This window comes from Papilio machaon, chromosome 19, assembly GCF_912999745.1.
Source record: "Papilio machaon chromosome 19, ilPapMach1.1, whole genome shotgun sequence".
Classification (NCBI taxonomy): Eukaryota; Metazoa; Arthropoda; class Insecta; order Lepidoptera; family Papilionidae; genus Papilio; species Papilio machaon.
In genome coordinates this window covers 4,300,154-4,326,475 of record NC_060004.1, presented here as the reverse complement: position 1 = coordinate 4,326,475, position 26,322 = coordinate 4,300,154, and the positions used below count along the sequence as shown (strand labels likewise).

Below are 26,322 nucleotides of genomic sequence, written 5' to 3'. Positions count from 1 at the left end.
ATTATACATTCATTTACTGCTAATGACATTGAAGTTTCAGCTCAGTTCAGTTTATAATATTGAATATAATTCTAAATTATAGGGTGTTTTCAAAACAAAATATGCTTTAATGGTTCATTATTATAATTACTCTCAATTAAGTGATTAAATCAAAATTCACACATTGCTGCATAGTTTTGGGTGTAAAGTATTTTTATACAGATAAGTATGAATATACCCCTAATTTAGGGTAGGCTCCGAGCCTCTCAGTGGGGATCTATAATGATAAAGTATGAATATACTAATTCAAAAGTGGGTCAAATAGACTCATGCGCAGGTCGGCGGATGAATACTGATTGTTAATTAACTTAATATCATGGGAACGGTAAATTAATCAACTCTTCTTTTGTATTTACTTTATACTCGTAACAGTGTTAAATAGAGCAATTAAAAGTTGAAAATTTCTAATAATACTCATGAAAAATAATATCTCCAGCTCTTTATTTTTTCAAGATTCCGCCTTAATACAAGCATTATTATGCAAGTTATTTGTTATATTGTTGAAGTCGTGTTAGATTATGGTATATGTAAAGACTGTACTTTTGGTGGAGTGTTCGTATTTTGTCAAATAGCAAATACCTTGTTTAGACACTATCAAACTCTATTTCTCTAATACAAGCTGATTTTTAACTCTCTTACTTGATGCAACAATTTTTATAAAAATAATATCGTTTCGCTTAAATCAAGTGACTCAAAACATTCTGTTTATCATATCAAAGTCACGTAGTCGTTATATGAGTAGGCAGTGAGCCATAGGAACATAGTTTGCTCATCTCTATGAAGCGAGATGGACTTTCGCTTGAAGGTAACCTTTACAGTGATGTACCTTGACGTGGTAGTTCATTGATGTTACTTCAAAAATATATCGATAGCTTATTATCGCAATTGTTTTAAGATCTTAAACAGTACCTTAGTATAGATTACTAATACCAAATCTACATATCTTCAGTGATAATTTATCTCTGTCAGTTTGGCAGTTAAAAACATACTTATCATACATTATCGGTATATACGAGTATATAATATATGTATATATATATAAAATGTGTATATAGGTGTATATAAAACACTTAATATATATTAAATTAACTGCATAACTCCAAAAAATACAATTAGACAATGTTTAGTTAAACAAGTGTTTTAAGCCATTGACCGCCGGTGATTGATGTTATGGACGTCAATATGGTTATAAAAGAGTATGTTTTACCATTAAACATCTATCAACAAAACTGCTTCCGGTATAAGTATTTAGTTTTTTTTTTGACAAGACAGCATTTCGGAAGCCTACGCGTAATAATTTTCAATAATCATGATTTCTGTAATATCTAATAACAGCGTGCAATAAAATGGTTGAATAAAGTTTAAGGCTAAAATTTATTAGAACCACTAAGTTTTCTATGGTTAGGCCGTTAAATTTTAATTGAAAGTTTTACAGACAAATAAATGTTAAACTATAAAAAACTTTATAAGACATTGAACTTTAAGTGAAAGCATGCTTGATTTGAATTTAATTGCTTTATTATTCCACTGATTAATTAATTAACTTTCCAAAGTATTTCAAACTTTTTCGAAAAAATAAGATTAATTATATTCTATACACAAGCTGGACATGAAATGACATTCAAGACGTGAATATCGTAAATGATCTATTTAATATTCAAGAAATATCAATATGGATTTCTAAGCAAATTTGTAAGTTTGAGGCGCCACCTATTTTTATGGATCGGTACTAAATCTAAAATAAAATCAGAAACTAATTACATAATTAAATGTGACTTATTTACGCACAATACGTTAAGTTTCACACAGAACAAAACCTTCGTAAATAATCTTAAACTTTCTATCGACATAAGTCATCGATAGAGGCGCGTCATTATTGTCCCACGGTCCATTATTGATAAAGTATTCCAACAAGTTGAGACACAATAGAAAGTTTATTTGTACTGGCTCTTGACCGTAGCGTTAGCAAAAAAATATAGCTATACACTGTTATTAAGAATGTAATTTATTTAAATTTTTAACTAGTTCAGGTCTTTAGATTAAACCTATCATTAAAATATAAATACATTTCATTAAAAGTAGGATAGAGTACAACAGAAACACTCGGAATTTTCAAATTATCTGGTGTTAAGAAATTGAGAGAGCAAGAAATGAATTGATCATGTATTTTTTTAAATAATTTTCTGTAAAATTATGTTGCGAACCCCATAAGCATACTTGACTAAAGTATTTTTTTCTCATTGTGGATAGAATAAGTAAATACGTTTTGCTGACTGTACCAGTCCAAATGAGTATCATTGACTTGTATTTACATAGAATTTGAAGGCAATTTTTTTTTAATGCGTTTGATAATAAAATTAATTTAATTTTATAATATTTTTAATATAAAAAAGTAAAGTAAATAAAGAAGTAAAGTAGACAATTTTTTAATACAAATCTAAGAAAATGAACAATACTTTCTTACACGTTGCAAATATCATTGTAATTTTAAGCAGAAAATTTGCAAATTCAAAAAATATCGACATTCTTTTCACATATTATGCAAAGGATATAATTTCTTTCACATCATTAAAACCAGTTTGTATTTTGTACGGAAAAAGACGATTTCACATGTTTTAATAATGCATTAAACGCAAAGAGAAATTGCCAAGAGGCTTGCATAGTTTGACCTCGAAGTGTCGTATTACAAATTCTCGTTGCGTCTATATTGTGGGTTAGGAAGCTCGTATTTAGTCTGTAGTGACAGACAGGATATTGACACTGTATACCCACTATCATAGAGTTTAACACACTTTACACTGATGGTCAAGCGTTATTTTAGCCGTTATTAAAAAAAACGATACAAAAGAATAAATCAACAGCTCCTTCACATAAAGTTGTAACTTTTTTTTTTGTTCCAGCCCAACTTAATAAAAACTTTATAGTCCTGAAATCAACATTTGAATATCTCAAATCAGTAGATTTCGATGGACTATATGCTTGTACTCTTTATATGAGAACACTTCTAAGTTAGTAACTAACTCTGTAAGCTCTTTTTCTGAAAAAAAAAAAAAATAAGTTGCAACTACATCCGTACGGGCCGTCGAAACATTTCTAATATCATTGCAACTATACTCGTTAACTTGTAAAGTAAGTTATTGATTTTGTCTGATTAGATCATAACTGTACTTTACAAATGTTCCTAATCAAGTATAAAAAGAGTTTCTTTGATGTAGATGAATCATAATAAATAACTGGTCTAGCGTATCGGGGTCGTGAGCTTCTTTGGTCATTGATGTAGACTAACACAATTAACGTGAGAATTAGGCGCAGTTAGTATGACAAAATAGGTTATGGATTTGTAAAAAAAATTCTAAATAATTTGTGACAATTGTAACTGAAAAATTTATAGTAGCAAAATGTTTTGTAGATGCAGATTTCTATATTTCAAGGCATAGGTTTTCAGTAACTCTAATGAATAACTGTTATTTTATGTAGGCAATACTCGTTTTAAACTATTAGATGTATCGGTAAACTTAAGAGCATATTATAATGTGAGTAATAATGTAAAATTATATTATTTTTCCTAATATATATGTTCTCTACAGTTATGTTAAAATTATTTCATCATTTTTTTTATTTAGAAACTCCTTTGTGAAATGGCATACTTTTCCTATTCGAAATTAACACTTACAAAGCCAGCCAATTATAACGAAGCCATTGTGGTGTCATTACGGGAGTCAAGTGCAAAGTTCATTGAACTCACTGAAGAAAGTGCCGCGAAGTTTGTAATAACATCTATAAGATTGTTCAAATAACACTTTTACCCGACGGATTACGAGTGAAAGCGAACTTTCGCCAGGGTCAATGCAGACCGCAATTTTGATACCGAATTTTTTGATACCTCTGTTGCTAAGGATATACGTTTTAATTGATACTTAATTGCCGCTGGATTACTTTCATTACTAGCATTACTCTTGTCACGTATTCAAAAATACCCAATTTTCTACTTCAAATACCAATATTTGAATTAATCAAGGATATTAGTAAATTAATTACAAAAAAAAACTAAAGATACATGAATAAAAAATACGCTCTACTTAATACCTCCCGCTTTGTACGAAGATTTAAGATTGCAAATAGTAAAATCAGTTTTTTAGAGTCGTTCTTCGAGAAATTATAATCTAAGATCAATGATCTGTTTTAGTAATGATGCCCTAAGGAAATAATGCGTTTTTTAAAGCGTGAGAAACACAAAGTAATGATAGATCCTCATTAAATAATATTTCAACTGTAAGAGAAGTTAAAATAGCTTTAATAATTTTCTTATGATACAGAGAAACGTAATAAATAAACCTACTCCATTAACACATAGAACAAACCTGTTTAAGTTGGCCTACATTATGAGTGTGTCAGTGCGTATGACGATTATCATCATAGAGATGTTTAGCTGTAGTGATTACGACAAGTATCAAGTATCTTCAAATTTTTGAGTCATTCTTTGCTACCTATACAATGCGTTTGAAATAAGAATGTGCATGAACACGCGTCATATTGTGACGTCATAGTTAATAAATAAAAATGGCAATTCTAAATAATATAAGAGAAACGATAATTGATTGAAAAACAACCGCACATATGAAGTCAAGAAATAACACGGTGAATTAAATCAACATTACTTGATGTACTTATGTATGCAATTTTTTTGATATATCTTTTTAACGGAAATTTCATTCAAATTATGTCATTAAATAGACAACAAGCGTTTCTACTAAAAAATAATTTTGCTAACCTTACTTTAGATTATGTCTACGGAAGGACTTATATAGTCTTTATACCGTACTAAATACGTTTAGCAAAGTTGATCATTGAATAACGTTTCCTCTTTGTCATTGATCTTGTTTCTTTTGATAGATATAGTACTATGATAATGTACTAATATCTCTCCGTTCCACTGGATCAAGATGGGGGAAGACGAGGGTGCACACATGCATTTGCGAGTACGCTTGTGGAAGTAAATATCTCCTGTGCAACTGACTGCTTACGAATATGGACTCCGATTTGAAAAAACGGAGTTGAAGACAGTCGCCGTGGCCGACATCGGCCGGGATTATTATTATCTTACATCAATTGTAGGGTATATCGCCCTTGACCTTATTCTCATGACTGATCTCAACTTCCAAACAGTGCATTGCATTAAAAATATGTCCCAGTATGTCACGTCTCGCTTATCGTATGCACTTTCACAAGTGAAATGCGCTAACTGCACATAATATGTGTTTGTTGGTACGTGCGTAAGTCACAGCTGAGTCATTGCCTCGTTTACTTTCTATTGAGCTTAAATTATTATGTACGACTGTTTGGAGACATTGTAACTCATCTTGTATGCTTTCAAGGAAACTCAACACACTTTACATCTAATACTTCAAGTTTTACCAGATATTTACAACTTAAACCGGATTCCCAAAGTGGCGCAGGTGGATTTTTGGGGTCTAAGTAAGACCCGGTGGGGGTGTATGATACTGAAATAAATTGAGGTTCACAAGTTAAAGAAGTAATATAAGCAAAGGGTTCACAAAAATCAGTAAAAGCTTAGAATGGGTCTACGAGAAAAAATAAGTTTAGAAATCTCTGACTTGGACAAATACAAGTTACAAGTTGATAAATAGCAATGAATACATAGTTTTAATGTTCTTGTTTTTGATAGGTGTGACTTCTATCACATTTGTGAGTACTTTTTAGTTTATCTACTTTCGTTAAACATTTGTAATACATTCCAGTCATTCATTGCTTTCTTACTTTGCATTTAAAAATTCACAGATACTTAAAAAAGTTGAAAATACTAAATATATAAAAGTATGGGAATTAACATTCTCCGCCAAAGGTATAAATATTTGTGGAATGAGATTTAAGGAAGAACATACATGATATTAAATAAAACGCGTAATGCTAAGAAAAGTATCTATTTCTACAACAATAAGTTAGTTTAAGTAAGTTTAAGTTTAAGTAAGTTTTTCATTATTAAATTTAGGCTGTATCGCATTTTATCCAGTACATCAAATTTGTGTAAATTTATGATTTAATTTCATATTACTGTAAAACATATATCGTAGTAATAAAAAGGAAAGAACATTTTCTTACAAATAATTTTATAGAATGCTAAAAAGTATAAAACTTAAATATTACGAATACCTTAAATATAAAAGCATCGTCAGTTCAACTCAAAAGTTATACATTTGAGGTCAAACTGACAATTTTATAAGCACCTACACATAAAAAAATCTAGTACTCCCTAGATTTATTCCTCCGAAAGATACAATTTTAATGACAATCTTACGTAATAAAATTTAACGAATTTATTCGTTCTCATTTTATTGCAACATATATCTAAATAAATTATGTATTCTTAGATAATTGGTAACCTCGATCGAAAATAATACGGAAAAGGGTTTTAAGTTAACATCAATGCTGGAAAAAATTACTACTTTTCTTCCACTTTTGGTTTATTATCTGATGATTTTAAGTTTTTTTCTCTTTCTAATAATCGTTTTCTAACTTCCTCTGGGTTATACCGCTTTCTAAATACTCGTCTTACTTTTCTAATTGGATTTACATTTCTTGGTTGTATAGTTTTTCGTTTGGTATTTAAATTAGTAGAAATAACTGATGGACCCCTCGCTTCGTCCAATTTAAGGCTCTTAGCTTTTCTTGTCGCATTAGTTATTAAATCTCTTTGTTCCCTTATAGTGGCGTCGTAAAATACTTTTCCGTTAACAATAGCCTTTCGTATGTTTTCAGTTGTACTAAGAATTCTAGGCGGCCTTACAAAAGTTGTTTCACTTACTTCTAAGCTTTTGTCATTGGTAAATCTTTCCTTGTCTATTTCATCTTTACTAACTCTTTGTATGATACCGCGTCGTTCGGTCGTAGGAAACTTATTTCCGAAATTAAATTCCAACAAGTCTTTATCTACAGCAATGTTTTTGCTTTCCAAATCTTTTTGCGATCGTTTCTCGAGGATTAGCTTTCCACCACGTCTGGAAGCTACAAGTCTACCAATTGCTTCAATCTGTCTTTCTTCTGCTTCTAAAGTTTTGAAATCAGTTTCTTTATCACACTTACTTCTGTCTTCTAATTCAAATACTTCTATTGATTTAGAGAAATCTCCTAATTTCCCATCTATGCCTTTAATGTTATCAAATTCTTCATTTGTATCCACATTATCTGGCTTACTTATTTGAATCTCTGTTGTATTGGTATCTGTTTGGTTGTTGATAACCTCACTATCGTTATTTGATTTATAAGAATTACTCTTAGGAGTTGTAGTGGTTGTCGTAGTTGTTGTAGTTGTTGTAGTTGTTGTTGTACTTGTTGTAGTTGTGGTGTCATTGTCAAATTCCAAAATATTTTCGTCAACGTCTGTTTTGTTATCTGTTGGTTCGTCTCTTATTTTTCTGCCTTCTATATCAGTACCTTTCGATCTGATGACGTCTACTCTTTTGAACTCGTTTATTGAACGTTCCGTTGGTAGAGCTATACCATCCTCACTTTCTCGAGACTGAGATCTATCATAGGAGGTATGATCAGTTTCATTATATCGAAAGTACGTCATATTGGGAGGCGGTCCTTTATGAAGATACGCAACCGGCCAATATCTGAAATGGAAAATGTGACGGACAATTAAGTTTTACAGAAAAAAATGTTTTCATTGCGAATATATATGATTAATTTGTTTGCTACATCCTATTGTATACTGCTTCTCACCTAGGAGCTCCAAGTGGCTCAGGGACTACACGGTTGTCAAAACCACCTAAATCTGGAACAGGTACCCAAGTTCCACTGCCTGGTTGAGGTTGGTTATGGTGGTATTTTATTCTTGGCCTTTCTTCAGTTGGGACGCGGGTATAACCTAAAATGAATATTACAAATTACAAGTTATTAAGAACAAAGAAATTATGTCATAATTTTTTTTTAATCACGCTTAATTTGAGAATTTATTAATTGTACTACTAAAATTTTAAAGTTAATGCGAAAATTAAAGGTCTGGTAAAACTTTCCTTTATAACGCGTTTCTTTTGTTATGCATTATTTAAATAACATATCACTTGGTCGACCTGGTAATGGATTTCCATGCTTATCGTAGTAAGCTCTCGGGCCGTTCTTATACAAATTATCCCAGTATGATCTATCCGCATCCGCTAGATAGGGTCCAGGTCTTTCTCCGCTCTGAGGTATGTTACCAGATCTATCACGCCATTGTCCTGAAACTTGTGATGAACTAGGTTCTGTAATGAAAATAAAATTAGTAAACTATTTTATAAATAGTCGAATTTTTATTCTGCAAGAACATTCTATTCACCTCTTTGTCCTTGCGAGGGATGGGGAACCTTGTGTTTAAAATAAGGATAGTATTTCTCACTGCACGGACGCCATTGCTCATGTGTAGGACCCACGTAGCACCTAAAAATTTAAACACACTCAAAATAAAACGAATATACTAATTATTTTATTGACATAATTATTCCTATGTATAAAACACGTATAAGGTATGTTGTGGTATCCGTTGTACTATCTACATTATCTTTACTTATAACAACAGTGATAGTACAGAAAGTATAAAATAATGTCTAATTTAATGTATTTTACGTCACTTTGACTAATATCAAACTTTATTCGTATATGAGCTAACCATGGCTTCTTGAATCCCTCACTGTACCCGCAGCGATGAGTTGGAGCACAGCAGTAGTCCCATGATCCTGAAATAAAAATATTGTTAAATCATAAGATTTCGTTCTCCATTTTCACTGTAATTAAAAACATCTTTTCTAGTTGTCCACTTATTCTAAAGTCCATGGCTTCTTACCAATTTCTCCACCCTCGGGTTCGCAAGCCCAATGTCCGGCAATGTGATTTTGTGCACAGGTCGTGCCTCTACGACACGGAAACCCTGACACAGTGTACTGACGCCAAGACATGAGCACTGGAACGAATAAACTATATTAAAAAAATTCTAGAATAGAATCAGAGAACGTGCAAGTTGGTTTTCTGGATAAATATTTATTTAATTTATTGCATTTTTTGCAGCATTTTTAGATATCACATCTAAAAATGCTGCAATATGCAAGACTGAAAGTATTTCCACTTACATCCTCCATTCTCCTCCCTGTCACCTTCGTATCCTGGCCTACTACTACCCGGTCGATGTTCCGGTTTTGGAGGCAATGGCGGTCGGTTCGGTTCAATAGGGCGATAAATGGGTTTGTATCCAGGCCCGCTAGGAGGTGATGGCGGATAAGCCGGTCTGTAATCGGAACCACTTGGCGGTATAGGTAACGGCTTGCGAGGAGGTAAAGGTATTACAGGTTTATAAGTGGGAGGTGGATAAGCAGGTTTGAATGTAGGAGCATAAGGTTCTATATAACCAGGGCTAGAAGGAATATAGGGTTTGTAATCGGGTCCACTTGGTCCCGAAGGAGCTGTATCAGGCACGTATCCTGGAGAGTAGCTGGGCTTATGTCCGGGGCCAGATGGCGCGGAATGACCTGGTTTATTAATTGGTGGTTCCGGTCCTGTTGGGTATCCAGGCTTAAAATCAGGCCCACTGGAACCTGAAGAAGATGGGTACGACGGGCCTGAAATATAATAATATTATCCTTTTTAAATAGTTTTTCATTGAATTTAAAATTACGACCAAAATATAATAAAATGAATTTGCACCTGATGGGCCTGAATGATCATGACCGGTTGGACCAGACGGTGGGTATTCTGACGGAGCAATTGGATGCGGCAATTCGAAACTTGGAGTACTGGAAAAATAATATATTTTGTTATTTCTTCTAGCAAATATAACACAGGCTTACTTTGTAATTTATGCAATTGATAGTAAAAAACATAGATATCTTACTCGTACTCTTGTTTTCCGTGCACCTTCCTCCAGCAGCGTTCGTTGAACAGGTCGAAAGCAAACAGCCAGTCATCAGTCGAAGGCTCATAGTCTACACCTCGTTGTAAATCGAACAAACGGATCTCTGATAGAAGACAATTGTCTCTCCCTTGAGGTGCTTTTTTTCTGAAAATGTTTATATAAAACGTATTATTTTTCTGATCTCAAATGATCAGAAATCGCCGGTCAGTTTTTTGTCATTATATTCATTGTATAAGAAATCAAGCAATATGAGTAGTTGCTGCTCCATAACTATCTATTGCTTGCTAATCGTGATATTACGTGTTGATAAAAAACATGTTATCATTATTTACGTAAAAGAAAAGCTGAGGCATGTGAATGGAGCGTCGGTGCAGGCCCGATCACATTCCTGTTCGTCTTTCACTCTCGCCAGTCCGCGGACCGCAGTACCCTTGAGCTTGGCAGCGTTGTCATACTTTAAAAAGCACTCTGTAAGGTATAATCAATTGGTATTTTAATATAATTTTAAAAGCTAACAACAAACTAAGAACCGAGAACGTGAATAAACGAGGGCCTCATCAACGCGTGTTAAAAGTATAAGGTTAATAGATTTGGGGCCTATGACACCTTACTGGACAAACGAAACGAAGCACTGACTTATCTCTTTATTTCCCAAGGATCTTAATTAGTTTAGTGTAATGATTTGAGAAACTAATACTCTTTTATATTTCATATAATTATAAACAATTTCTTATATGTACAATCATGCGTTCAGTTTTAAACAAATCCGAGTTAAGCAACGAAAGTTTACCTGTATCCTTATGCTGCACATCATCGTACAGAGCGGGTTCGCAGCCGCGACCGTAGTTTCCTCTCGCATACAGTTCATGTCCCGCCGTAGTACGGAGTCCATGACCGATTTCTAGTGACGTAGGCGGAGATGACGTCAGAATGCAATTCTCCAAGTCATCCCCAATCTTTGGGGAATCGAACCTAAAATGTACATATGATCAGATGAATAGATATTTAGGACCAAATGATTAGATTTTTTTTAAATATTAGGAACCTTAAATATATTTGTGTTTAAAGATATTTTTTTAAACTTGTTTAGTTGTGAAAATCTGGTGCAACCATCACGTATCGTCCACATATCTATTGCCTTGATTTCCGGCAATAAGAGTCTCAACCTATTAGTATTGGTATAAAAAAATTATAGTAATCAGTGTACCTGAAGCTAAAACCTCTGCAAAAGAAGGCATGCGCACGAATGCATTCCGCCTCGCAGGCGCCCAGCCCAGTTACAGTGAGAGAGGTGCGGGCCGCACTGCCGGCCACCGCCGACTCAGATCGCACATGCCAGAAACATTCTGAGGAACAAAAATATGTCTATAACTCATTTACCGTCCCTAAAATAGATAAATGATTATGCATCTTATTAATTATGGTAAGATGGCTTAAAATTAGATGATAACAACGGGAAATAAGAGAGAAAAAGATTTTATTTTTATTGAATGAAAAAATTTCCACAGTACACTTATTTTATACTTTAAGTAAAAATAAATTATTTTACTCCCTTTAAGTTATTATAGGAATAGTTGAAATATTATTACAAATAACTTACTGCTCTTTAAAAGAAAACAGGTAAACGTAACGTATAGGTATAAAACATTAGTCGATTTTGATATCAAAAAGAAGTAATTAATAGTCGTGTCTTACCGCTCTCCACCCACGGCGTCCTGCTGACAGTAGCACAGCCCTGGTCCTGAGGCATGGCGTATACATCCGAGTCGCTGTCAGCAGACATGTCCAGTCCGCGATATGGACGCTCGCTAAGGAAACAATTGTCAGAACCACGGCCGTTTGAATATCTGTTAAGAAATAATTTAGATGTTAGAGCTGTTAGTTGTTTGTTTTGGTCTTGATTATCGCTCTTAAATGGTTTTCTAAGTAAGTTGCTACATTTTCGTCTTGTATGTTCTTTTTTGTAAGTTATTACCAAAAATTAAATATTTAAATGTTTGATACTTTCAAAAATACATCCATCCAAACATTCGCATTTATAATATTAGTAAGATAGAATTTACCTGTAGCTATAGGAAACACATTTAAATTCCTTTTCGCCAAAACAAGCGGCTTCACATTCGACCACATTACGAGCGAATAGAGATCGACGGATGGCGCCTGTTCCAAGCGACATTCCAGGCCGACGACGTGATGAGCAATCTGTCGGTAATAAATCATCTAATGGTAATATAACATCTAGTGGTGGTAATACAATGAATTATATTATTGTGTCTACGGTCACAAGATAACTCGGAACAACGTACCTTTAGCTGGTGGCCCATCCATTCTATCCAACTCGTAGTAAACAGGAGGTTTATTATATTTGTAATGATCCGATTCTCCATAATCATAACCATTCCATGAATTATTCCACCTTCCTCTCTTCCAAGCGCCATATCCGTAACCGGAATTCTCCCAACCACTGTCTTTCCGTAAACTGTTATAATTGAAATCTGAATTTAAGCTATGAGATTTGACGCCGTAGTAATTAGATCGGTGAGCTTCGTCGGATATTTGCCAGTGGTTGAATGATTTTCTATAGTCGGTTTTATCTTTATAGTAATTGTGACCGCCGTAGGCACCGCCATATTGTCGCCCACTTTCTGAATCTTCATCACTGCGACTAACTCCTAAAACCGTGATAAAACTTTAATCCTCATAAAGAGGTACCAATTGTTAACTCTACCGGTTATTAACCGGTAGAGTTAACAATTGAACTAGGAATTTGTCTTAGAAAATTTACACACCGATATATTAACATTTAATCATTTGAACGAGATTTTGCTTACCTATTTGATAAGGTACAAAAACCTCGTTTTGATATCTTCTATTAGAATTAACAACCCTTCTTCTTTCGTTGTAATGTCTTTCATATTCACTTTGAGAACTCCGATCGTACCAGTCTATTCTATCTTTCCATCTATCAACATCATGACCAGGCCTCTTATTGGATAAAAAACCCGAATGTAAGAGTCCTGGTCCTTTGAGAGTATCTGGGCAGTTAGGCTCTAAGCTATTCCGGTCTAGTTCGTAGAAATCATAATCTTTGTCTTCAACAAAATCTCTTCTAAGGTCGAAGGCTTCGATTGGTTTTGTCATCAGTTCGCAAAGACCTTTACCTCGGAAAGCTGGGTCCAACCTTGAAAAAGTATATGTAATGAATACACTTATCAATATAAAACACTTATTGTCACACAGATAGTCGGTAATTGGTCACTAAGCGCGCCCCTTAGTGTAGTTTTAGATATCACATTTGAGGGTGGAATAGCTGAGGCAGCTATTAAACTCCGCTGAATGTGGCAGTAACTCTGATAAAACCTTGATATTGTAAAATAAAATATGAATAAAACTGTAACTAGTTTTATAGGCGTGTAATAACGTCATTTTCAAAACCTTGAGCACGACCCATAGTCACACATATTTAGGCCACTGCTACGCTGTACGCAGATATTTATCTCATCTTCATGCAAATGACTATTTGCATGTAACTAACTACCTATTTGACAGGGACGTATTGGACTTATAATTTAATCTATTTTTTACATCTTAATAAAAATTTCAAAATAAAAATAAATATAGGTAACTCAAAAATTGTGAAACAAAACAAATCTATCCTTGCAACATATTATTATTACTTATTATTTGATATATACTGAAGCAGTAACTCAAATTTTCTGGTTTGACTGCAGTGCCATGATGTAACAGAATATAGGTATTTTTACAAACTTTTTTTATGTAATCCTTGAATTTATGCGATTTTCATTCACTACTTTCTTCATTTTTATAAACCTATCTACATGCATGATTATTAGGGATTAAATACGATCGAAATATTAAATTAAGACGGCATTTTTAAATACGACCCAAGTCAGTCCCTGGAGCAGTAGTATACGCAAGGTGACGCGGCAGGGCGGTACGTACGACAACAATGCAGATGTTTAGTGCTGATTGCGTCGAGGCCGTCAGCCATTCCGTGAGTACATCTCTTTTGGCTAACATATCACGCAATGTACTGCATCCAACAATCATATACAAAACTGTACTACAAACAAGTAGAAGACATCTTCAAAGGGGTTAAAAATAACTTATATTAATCGTTGTTAAAAATTAGTCTATTGAAATATACAAATTAGTGTGTACAAGAATGGTAAAATCTCTTATAATCATAACATTAAACATTATCTTTATTTTATAAATCCCACTTTAGGCAACTGATGCTATTTATCAAGTTATTATATGAAATTATAACTAATAGGTAATTTTCCTTGACTTCTAACCCTAATGAGACCCGGTAAGAGATATGTCTTTCAACTGAAAACACAATTTGTTGGAAATTATATTGACCTTTAGTTACTTCTAGCTTTCACTTAGGCTTAGTGTATTCCCTATCTAACCTGCTTTCATACTTGAATTTCGTCTGTCATAACACATGTATAAGAGCATGATGTCTCTGTTTTGTCAACGAGAACGAAAGGGATGGCAATATTGCTATTATACAGGGAGTATGACTATAGTAACTCTCCGTAGTGTTATCTACCTAGCTGGGTGAGAGGTAATCAAAGATTAATTTCAAAACAACATTTAACTGTTAAATATTTATCCTGTCAAATTCAACTGCGAAGTCTCAAAGTAACTGCAGTAAGGGTCAATTATTATGATTCAAAATTAAGGTCGCAAAAGCTGCCATCAGGAAACTGACAACAATCATGCGAAAACTTCGTGGGAGTGTTAACACATAAAAATATGATCATAAAACTTTATTATTGTTTTAAATCACCGTGTACGCAAGAAAATGTTTCATAAAAACCATATTTCATACGTCTCATTATGTTTATTAAATTAAATTATCCGATTTCAAATAGCATATAAATTTGAAGTTCTTTGTTTAATACTCTAGCTGTTGCCCGCGGTGGTGTTCACGCTAAAATTTTAGTAGCCTCTGTGTTCTTCCAGACTATGTTCTACAATGCCAAATTTCAGCGAGATCCGTTGAGACAACTCTTAACAAACGTCCATCCTAACATCCGAAATTACGCATATATAATATTTGTAAGATAAGGACACCTGTGTGACCGATTAACGACTGTGGGTGCAGCATTAAATTATGGTACAACTATATATAATTGTACTAACCTATAGTTAAAGCTTTCGCAATGGAAACGCTTCTCGATGGCGCATTCTCTCTGACAATCTTCCAGCCGCTCGCAGTTCACCACGCGTCTGACGTGACTCCTTAAGGTCCGTTTTCCCGCCAAAACCCGGCGAAAACATGCTGTCGATAAAAAATAAATCATTTTTTTTAACTAGCACTAGCGCTAACAGTTACTGTAATATTACATAATCTGTATAATACATTGCAAAGAAATAAATATTTTTGTAATATGTAAATCAGCTTGAAATAAACCTGTTGAAAATATGTATTAAAAAATAAAATAAACTCTTTACTTAAAAAATATACATAGCATTACTCGATAAATAAAATGGCAAACCTAAAGTCTTTTAACATAAACTTTTTAACTTACTTTAAACCTTAAACTTACAAAACGATAAAAAAAACGAGTTGTGTAACTGTTCAAATCTTTAAAAAGGTACAAAGATAAATTAATTAAAATTAAAGTTCACTTGAAATATTTTATGTTGATAAACAACAATTATATAATTTTTTGTATTTTTTTATATCTTAAATGCTTTTGCATAATTTTTATCACTTATTTCTCTGGAAACATTAAGTAACCAAACTTCGATAAAGTATCGTAAAATTATATTATATAACTCTACTGTCCATGACTCCTTCCGCGCCCAGTTTAAAAAAAACTCAATGGGGTATAAAAGGTAGATAGTAGCCGATTCTCAGACCTACTTAATATGCATATAAAATTTCATAAAAAGCCGTTTCGAAGGAATATGGTAACTAACATTTTGACACGAGAATGTTATAAATAAGATTACGTTCCTACTGTCATATGTTGTGTGAAAGACCAATAAATAACTGAACTGTCTCTTAAAAGCCGTTTCATTTTTCTTCGTCCGATACTTATAAGTTTATTAAGCAAACAATATTAGGTAGAATAAGTTTTTCTACATATGCAACTTATTTTACATAATATTGGACATGCTCTCTCATATTAACTAGATTCATATTTGAATTTAAAGTTCTAAAGAATTAAAAGCTTTCAGAGTCATTAATTTTACATTAAGGGGTACTTCTTAGTGTAGATTTAGTAGACACTCTAAGAGACTGGAGAGAACACTTAAGGACTTTGAGTGTTGCAATAAAAGTTATACGCAGAAGAGAGGTTTTACTGATCTTCTTAATATTGTGAGTTATCAAAAATAATTCACCGCAATTTAAATGTTTAATACACGCATGTAATTGATACCTACTTGGAGCGTTTTCCACAACGATAACCCGAGAACCGACTATATTATGTACACACAAACAAACAATGAAAAATGTCCACACATACATTTTCACTGCACTTTGATGTCATAATTCAAAACTATATAAAAATACATAACACAAATTCAAAGTTGTCATTTAAATTTTAACACCACTGTAAACACAAATAAATTATTATTTTAATTTTCAATAAATATCCAACATTTTCAATTAATTTTAATTTTATTTATTTTTTTCGTAGTTCAGTATGTTCCGTGGTATGTGGGTCAGTGAGGTTACAGCGCGTAACATATCGCGACTGAACAGAAGTATTGTCTGACATAAGTTTATATGCGTATGCAACTCTGAAGAAAAACTAATGTGGATAATCTGCTTAAATGGTACAAGATTAGTGTAAACACTTGATAACTTTAGTAAAACCACTAACGTCTCTTAAACGCAACTAAAACTTTACAGAAAGGTTCATGATTGAATACTACTGTTGTGATTATCAGCACAGTTTTAAAGCAGTTTAAAATGTACCGTTTCAAGAAAAAAAAATGTCTAAAACATCAGAAAAAATAATCTAAGAACGGTGCATTGACCGACACGATGTTTGACAGTTTTTTGTAAAGAAAGGAAAATACGTACAAAATTATTGCAGTATTGATATAAAAAAGAATACTGCCGCTGCTGAACTGCCAGCATTCTTTGTTCATCATAATTTATATATGTCATCTAGTTTATCTATAAAATAAAATGATTTTTCTGTTGTATTATATTACTAGCAGTTGCCCGCGACTCCATCATCAAGATCCGTTGAGCCGTACCGGAGATACCTTCAAACAAACATCCATCCATTCATCCATCCATCTATCTAAACATTCGTATTTATAAGTTTAGTAAGATATATATTACATATTTTTTACCATACTTTTTTTTAATTCGCAAATAAACATACTTGTCGGAATGTCCACACAAAACTAACGTCACATTGATTACACCTGATAACCCCGGCACTCGCCCTATTGTCTGTTAAAAAAAATAGATTTATTCGCGGCAAAACCTCAATATATCCGACCATTGTAGCTCGCATGTGAAAATAAGGTACACGCATTTTGCATTTTGTAATAAATGCTCATTGGTCATAAAACAAAAAAAAATATTTAAATGTTATGTTATTATGTGGTCTATTTATATGTACATATTCGAGTATATTTATTTATTTGTAAAGTCTACATTTTACGGATAATATTTTCGTATTTAAATGGTAAAACATTAAAAATAATTGTAATAAAATAAAACAATAGAACGCGGCATAACCTTGGTTCATCATAAAATAATTCTGTGATTATACATCACAGGAAATAATTACCTATACATACATAGCAAGGTGATACGGCTACAAAATTTGTCCATTTTTTCCTAATAATAAAAATGTTAAAAATAACATTCCTTTCTATGTAGGTATGCAACGATTTTTTTCGAAATAATTTTTTCATATTTTTATAAAATATTCTTTAATTTTGATGTTTAATAAATGTAGACTTCCGTACGCATCGCATTTTTTATTCGTTATCGTTGTCGTCAGCTTACATATTACATCCCCACCGAATAACTTGTACTTAAGTTACTATACTAAGTTAGGGATGAGTAGGCCATAGTCACTCACACTGGCCCATTGCGGGCTGGTTGACTTCACATGCACTTCTTCGATTTTCGAATGTACATGTGAGGTGGGGTTCCAACCTAACGTATAAATTACGGTCCGGTCCAATCAAGCGCTTACCAACTACGAAACTGACGCTATATTATTCGTTATATGAATTAAGCTTATTCGTTGTACATACGTTAAAATAATTAGTTTCTGAACAACATTCGTTAAAACATAATGTTTGGTTCATTTCGTGTTCTTTGCGGATTTTTATAATGTGGTAAAACATAATTCACTTAAACCATAGAAGCTGAAGTTATAAAAGGGACGCTTCCTAAAGCCATCAAGAGCATTGTTTCTCAGTCCAAGGCTGCTCAGACAATGGCAAAGATTTATCTTTAATTTTTCATAAGGGGAACCGATGTATTTTATGACATCACTGTGCAAAAAATTCTGACTCAATTATCTAAAACAATTGAGATACTTTAACAGTGAAATATTGAATCGGTTTATTTCGCGGAAAACAGAAAAACTTTATTTAATTTGTTTAATAAGAGTTATCTTAAGTATCCATTTAGTTAAACTGTAACATTAACAAAGCTGCACGAGTTCATTTGGTGTTGGACAATATCTATCTAAATATTAATAACTATTAGCTGTCGCCCGCGAATCCGTCCGCGCGGAATTAAAAAAAATTAATAAATAGCCTATGTATTCTTCCAGTCTATGCTCTACATTTATGCCAAATTTAATCAAGATCCGTTAAGCCATTCCGGAGATACCTTCAAACAAACATCCATCCATCCAAACATTCGCAATTATGTATAAGAGTAGAATCTCGATTATTTCTCTCAGTCTACATACATGACAACAAATCGCTTGCATGTTTTCGTTTCCTTCATTTACATATAAGTATTACTTGCCACAGACGAATACATCCAAAACATCAGATGAACAGTGCTAAAGTTGTAAAATATCAACTTTATAAATTATGAAAAACTTCTGTTTTTCTCAAATATTTATATCTTCGTTGTAAGACAATTTAACACAATTTACCCAAATTAAGTACATTACAATTGTTAAAAAAAATTAAACGATCTTTTCAAATGAGATAAACCTCAATAAAACATAATGCATAATAGCGAAGGTCGCCTACAAATAGCTACATGAATATGATATAACCTCAACAATAAGTTTTCGTACACAATGATTTAAACATCCTGAGATACCAGATCGCTATCGTAGGAGAATGTACCAAGTTACAAGAGTACTACTACAAAATTTACTGCTTCACTTTAAGGATTTACCTATGCTTCCCGTCCTCTGCCAAATTCACATCATAAGAATAAAAGAGGACTAAAATTTGGCCTTCGGCACTCACACTAGTCGATCCACACGTGGAAATACTTTAATTTTACACCTGTCTTGTGTGTGGCCGTGGTATTATTCCGGTCCAGCTGACCACAGCTTCTTGCAACAGATATTAATGTTGCCGGCTTCTACAATTGTCGGTATTAATTAAGCTTCCTAGCCAACTCCATATGAATTTAAAAAATGCTTGTCTTAATAAAACCATATCTATTTATACTTGTAACTTGGGCCACGTGTAATTTAACAAGCAGCAAATCTTAAACGGTAGGCTCGAGCTGAATTGTTTGGACCTTCCATTATACAGATGTTACGGTGGGTAAAAAAATTTTTGAACAACAGCACTGTACATTATTTCACGTAAACTTTTTGCTTAATTTACATAAAAGGAGAGCTCAAAAGTATCCTAAGTTTGAGGCTAGTTGTTGTTATGAAATATGTGAGCAAGTATTAATTTCTAGGTCATAAAAAGTATTAGAACATAAATAGTCAAGAATGGTCAGTTGAATCAGATTTTTTGGAACAAAAGAACCACGTCTATCACCATCACGCCTCGTAGTCGCAGCTTTGAGCGTGACAATTTAAGGTGTAATCAAAATTACTTCCTGCGTACTGACATATACAGATATATTACAGGAATGGTTAAGCACTACATCAACACCCAATAAATTTGTCTACATCCGAAAAAAAAATTGAATCTAATGACATCTCATTTTTCAAAACCGTTCAAGCAGTATAAGTTATAGAAGATAATAATGAAACATGTGAGCGTAAAAAACATCCATCAAAGCTGTCCATCGGGCAAAAATGCCAATATAATGGGAGCGAACATTTTCAACGATATTTTTCTTTTAAACCATGTTTATGCAAGACCAAAGAAAGTATGGATGGATTGTGTGAAAGAGGATATGCGTAAGAAGGGGTTGAATTCAGAAATGACGGCTGATAGAGATGTATGGAAAAGTAGTACATACAATGCTGACCCTCCATAGTGATAGGGGCAGGTTGTTGATGATGATACATGTTTTTGCAATTCGTAAATTCAACCTACCACGGAAACAAAATAAAATTTGACATTATACTGTAAAATGAAGTCAACGCTTACCGATTGCGATCATAATTCATCAACCTCGCGTTTTTGTTTCAGAATTTATCGCACCATAATCATTTGTGTGAAATAACAATTAATTTACATTATAATATGTCCGTCTGGTGACCGCAGGGCATGACCTTACGTCAACATGGAAGCTGAGCTTAAAATAGGCGTGGATTATGAAGGTTATCCCATTAAAGAATAGTTTAACTAGTAAACAGCTGCAATTTTTATGTTACATCCACCATAGACCCACCCAGGCTTCACACAAGAGAATCGATCTAGACTATTTAATATTTAGTGGCACCTCGTTTTTTTTTTAATATTTACCAATTGTTTGTTTCATAAAAACCTTTCTATTACCTTTAATAATACAATATACAGTATTACCATATTTGCACCATAAGGGATATATTAAAATTTTAATAAAGATATTTAAAAGTAATATAGAAAGTGCACAAGGAAGACATGTGCGCTGCATTCCTGCATTTAATTAAAAGTCTGAACATTTCTCCTCGCGACATCTGGTTATATTGCAGATAATTACCAGTCGTAATGTATTACTTATCTCCTTTCACAATTTATCCTGCATGCTGCAAATATTTTTATACTTTTTCAAAGTGCATTTTAAGAAAACAATTCTAATAGAAACAAAGTACATAGATAACTGGCAGAAATCTGAAAATATGTATACTTGGTTGCTACGCATCTAGCTAGGTTTGAATAAATTGCAGGCTAAAAATTTCAAGGCGCTATGCGATCAATAAATTATTTGTTATTGAGATTTATATATGTACGACGTTAAAATCAATTTATACATACCTTTATACGATGTCTCTCCGCCAGGATCTCGTCCGTAGTTCGGTTTGCCTGTGTAGTCACCAACAGCCACAGGTCTTGTAGTTATAACATCCCCATTAGGTTTGCCGTAACCTGACGCCTCATCTGGTCGATCTATCTCATATTCATAAACCGGTTTCACATTAAGTCTATCGCGATCATATCCATTGCCATAACTTGATTGGTTACCAGGCTTGCGATATCCACCATCATCTATTGGTCTGTTGTAGCTTGAAATGGATTCAAATGAATTTTGAGATTGATATTGAGAGTTATGTTGACTGGTGTAAGAGTGGCTACTTGAAGGTCGGTCAGGTTTGTGTGACGGCCGGGCATTGTAACCTGAGCTATGTGTCTGACCTCCGTAGCCTGCTGAGTCGTAACCAGAACCACCATTACCCTCAGTGTTACTAACGTAAACGGGACGATCATTGTATCCCTCATTTGGTCCATAAGGCTTACTAGAAGTACTGCCGCCATAAGGTTTATTAGAATGATGAGTACCTCCATAGGAGTTCGAATTACCATCATAAGTGTTTTGACCTCCATATCCCTGACTACTTTCATATTGTGTACCGCCATAAGAAGCATGGTTGCTATTATATCCACTAGAACTTTCATATCCATCTCCGTAAGAGGTACTTACTCCTGAAGGTTTTTTGTTATTATTACCATAAACAGAATTACTGCCTTGTGGTTTACTTGATCCGTAACTACTGCTAGAACTATCATACCCTTGGCTGCCTCCATAAGGTATGTTACTTGAATGACTTGTTTCACCATATGCACCTTGGTTACTATGACTGCTGCTTCCATATCCTAAGCTACTCGAGTATGGTTTATCATTGGAAGATCCATCACTGTAACCTGGTTTATTGTGATTGCTACTTCCATATTCATGATGGCTTCCATATTTATCTCCATATGAACCTTGGTTACTCCCATAATGACTTTGACTATTACTACCATATCCTTGACCACTACCGTACGGCCTATTTGTTGTCTGGCCACCACCATATTCATTGTTGTTAAACCCATATGAAGCTTGATCTGCGCCATAGTTTTGATTATTACTGCCATAACCTTGGCCCTTATAAGGTTTTTTATCTGATGTCTGACTACTTCCACCATAAGTCGCTTGATTACTTTGACTATCACCTCCATATCCGTGATTACTGTTTTGAGGTTTTTCATTTTGTATGTGACTACTACCGTAATGGCTTTGGCTATTACTTTCATAGTTCTCACTACCTACAAATGACTGACTGTTACTGTAATAGCCACTGCCACCAGAACCATAACCAGAACTGCCATAACTATCTGTCGCGCCTTGTGTCCCGTAACCACCATAGCTTGGTTTTTTATTAGGTTTAGGTTTTGATGTTGATAGTAATCCATACCCTCCACTATTTTGGTTATTTGAAGATTGAGAACCGTAACCATCTTGTATATCATATGGCTTCGTTGGTTTGAGGGAATATTCTGGATCAGGTCGATAACTGTTGTCCTGATTTAATATACCTGACCCGTAATATTGCGACTGACTGTTTTGTAAATGTGAATAGGAGTTTTGACTAGTAAATGTGTCATAACCATATCCAAGATGTCCATATTCATAGTCTCCTTGATTGATACCATACCCTGGTCTATTTGGCTTACTTGGTGGCTTATATGTTCGTGGTGGATCATATATTTCTAAGTAAATAGAATTATCATGATATTGGCTACCATAATTGCTAGCGTATTGACTGTTATAACTGTAATTTGGTTTATCATTTGGCCTTGAGGGGTAAGTATTACTGGGTTTGTTTGGTTTATAAGGTCTGTCAAGTGAGGTTGAGGGAATATTTTGTCCATAAGAGTCAGGCTTACCATTGTAATCAGGTTTATTTCCATAGCCATCGTCATTCTCGGGTCGTGATGATTGATGTGGTTTTCTGTTCGGTCTAATTATGTATTGGTACTGTGGTATTTCAGGTCGATATGGGTCCGGACCGAAGTCGTCCGGTCTGTGACCATACATTTCCTCTGGTCTCCAGGTACCTTGAGGTCGTGGTCGGCCATACTGGTCTTGAAACTGAAGTACATCATATGGGTCAGGTCTTGTATTCGATATGTTAATTTGCGGATTCTCCGTTGCATATGGAACATCTTGAGGTTTATGCAAACCATAACTTGGTGGACTATCATAGTCGGGTTTTGAATTATCGTAATCGTCAGGTCGTTCATTATTGTATGCTGGTTTTTTACTCGTATCACTGTTACTGTAAGACCCTAAATCATCTAACACTTCGTCCGATAGAGGTTTTTTTGGATCACTGGCTGGTTTAAATGTTGGTCTGTGTAATAATCCATCAGGATCATCAAATTCAGCTTGTATTGGGGTTGGTGGTGACTGTTCACATTGGAATCTTCGAACGTAGACATCATAATCGGGATGACGACCAAGAACACTTTTGTCTTTTATATCTTTTTCACTTATTGTGCTCAGGTTACACGTAGCATTACCCTTTGCTCCAACACTAGAAGAAAAATAGAGCAACATTAACATCAGAGCAAAATACACGAAAATATAGCGAATATCGCCATCATACGGTATACAAAGAGACTATTTACCCATAGTCGTAAGATTGACACTGCTTGTCTTGCTTACAAATTTGCTCACATTCTTTTGTTGTTAATTCTGAGATGTTACGATAGATGGCGTCTCGCGGCAAATGTTCCCCAATGGAAATACGCTCGAAACAATCTGAAAATACAAATAAACAAATTTATAAGATTTATCAGAACCGGAGTATTTATTTAAATGTTAAATGATAATGTAAATGAAAAAATCTCCAGAGAGTCATCGTTGAAAATATTCTTAAGGTTTGAAAATTGTTTAGTACTTTTAACATAATAAAGAAAAGAATAATGTCCTATTCGTAATTAAAACTAGATATTTGGTACAAATTTATATGACTACTTTATGCTTAACATTTGATATTAAATTACAATACTCAATGTCACAATACAGTATTTAATCAGAAGATATTTGGTTCACATCACTCATACAATGTTACACTCAAGTTGGGCAACTCAACATCTAATTATTTCAAATAATACAATCTTGGGACGGAGCTGAATCATATACAGTTAATCTGTACTTCGAATAAAACTGGTTTTCATATAAAATTCAATTAACTCGTTGCGTCCTGCGTCTTACGGTAAAGTGTACAGATTCACTAACAAGATTTCAACCAGCCATTTTCTCGTAAATAAATATTAAACATTGTTATTTAAATACTACTTGAAGATAAATAAGTGGTACAATTACTATCCTGATTAAAACCTGTTAATGGAACGTTGGTCTGGAATCTAAAATAATATGTTAAAAAAAAAACATAATATACAAGTACTAAAAAGGTTTAATGATTTATCGTTGATTTCTGAGACCGAAATCCATGTTTAAAACATATCGTTATCCTTCTCATTATCTTTGACAATTCAGAGATATAAAATAATGTTTTTAATAAGAGGAACTTGGTCTCAGAAATCAACGATTAGTACAATTTTTTTAACAATTGTTTCTTCTATTAATATTGAACGCAGTAACAGAAAATAGCTTGAACATTCTTAAATAAGAAACAAAAGCATTCACAAAAATATAATAAAAAAAACCTTTTAAAATCTGATGATCGAAACATAAGTTGAACTTTTAAGAAAATTCGTAACATTATTCGTTGTTCCATTTTACATAAGTAAACTGTTATTAAGTTATCGTCTTAGATTAAGATAATTGATAAAAAGTACAAGCTAAGTAAATTGACCCGAAATATCAATAATTATAATGAAGATTTGATCCGTAACATGAACAGGAAGTGACGTCACATTTAAGTCAGCAATAACATAATTAAAGATGACTAACTACCTCGTCCTTTAAAAAATACATCCTAGTAAATATAGAGGTCAGACAAGCAAAAAGAGAGCAAGTTCGGTCATCTATGAATCCGGTATTAAATGACGAAATTAACTACAAAAAAAAAGTAAAAATAGGTATTGCCGAGGACTAGAAATGTTAGAATTAGATCTGTGAAATACCCATACTCTCCATTTCATTCTTAATGTCTTGATTGTGTTAATGAACCCATAATGTTAATTGTAATTGTCAAACTGTTGTATTTTTTTTAACAAACCGTGCTAAAAATATGAAAACGTTGCATGTTTTAATCGGAGAATTATAACGACCCCATAGGACATCATACTTCAGTATTTACAATATAAACTACCTATGTTATGTATTTTTCACATCTTTCCTTTATCCCCTATTTTTTTAATAAAAGTCCACAACGATTTTTTATACCGATATTTTCTCGTTTTCGTTTAATTTTGTTGAGTAGTAGAATATTCGTCTCAAACCGTAATGCTTTCGCATCTAAAACTAAAAAATAATAATATACCTTCAACAGAGGTTCCAAGTTGTGAGTCGATGGTCAATGTAAGTACTGCAGATACGAGTAACACCGGACATACAACTAAGACATATAACATTCTAAGCGACATTGCGATTCTCATACTAAACTAACAAAACATTTTTAAAACTAATACGAAGAATATTGCAATAAAAAATCTCAATAAACTTTATGAAATTAACTTCGTTACATATCAAACACAATGTTCAAATGTCACAAAAGTCAAAAATTTCCCGCCAAATGTACGTAGCGACAATGTTAATCCGATACGGGCTGTCAACGAACTTTTTATATTAAGGATCAATGAAGACGTCCACTCGGTTTTGACTTTGCTAATGTTGTGGGCGCAGAGCTTGCAAATCTTCGTTGGGTGTGACCACTCGCGTCTCGCTCCGGTAGACAGAGCACACTTCCTTGCGACTCATGTGAACCTTTAAGTTGGTTAATCGGACCGACAATATGCTTGTACCTAAGAACATAATAAAAAATTGATTTAAAATATATCTGTACTTGATATTGCATAGTTTTTGCTAAAGCTTAACTTATAGGATA

General features: G+C 33.5%; 1 protein-coding gene across 1 annotated transcript; it reads right to left on the bottom strand.

The window, feature by feature from the left end:
• Positions 1-6,438: 6,438 nt before the first annotated feature.
• On the bottom strand, positions 6,439-25,910 carry LOC106715190. The gene is made up of 20 exons (XM_045682508.1): positions 25,759-25,910; positions 23,936-24,068; positions 21,302-23,841; positions 15,119-15,257; positions 12,775-13,124; positions 12,250-12,615; positions 12,007-12,145; positions 11,639-11,790; positions 11,151-11,289; positions 10,734-10,915; positions 10,276-10,411; positions 9,923-10,087; positions 9,736-9,824; positions 9,165-9,650; positions 8,882-8,998; positions 8,708-8,774; positions 8,378-8,478; positions 8,133-8,303; positions 7,783-7,927; positions 6,439-7,673 (listed from the first exon to the last, which is right to left on the bottom strand). Exons 1-20 carry the CDS (start codon positions 25,871-25,873, stop codon positions 6,500-6,502), a joined length of 6,906 nt encoding a protein of 2,301 aa, XP_045538464.1. The 5' UTR covers positions 25,874-25,910; the 3' UTR covers positions 6,439-6,499.
• Positions 25,911-26,322: the final 412 nt, after the last annotated feature.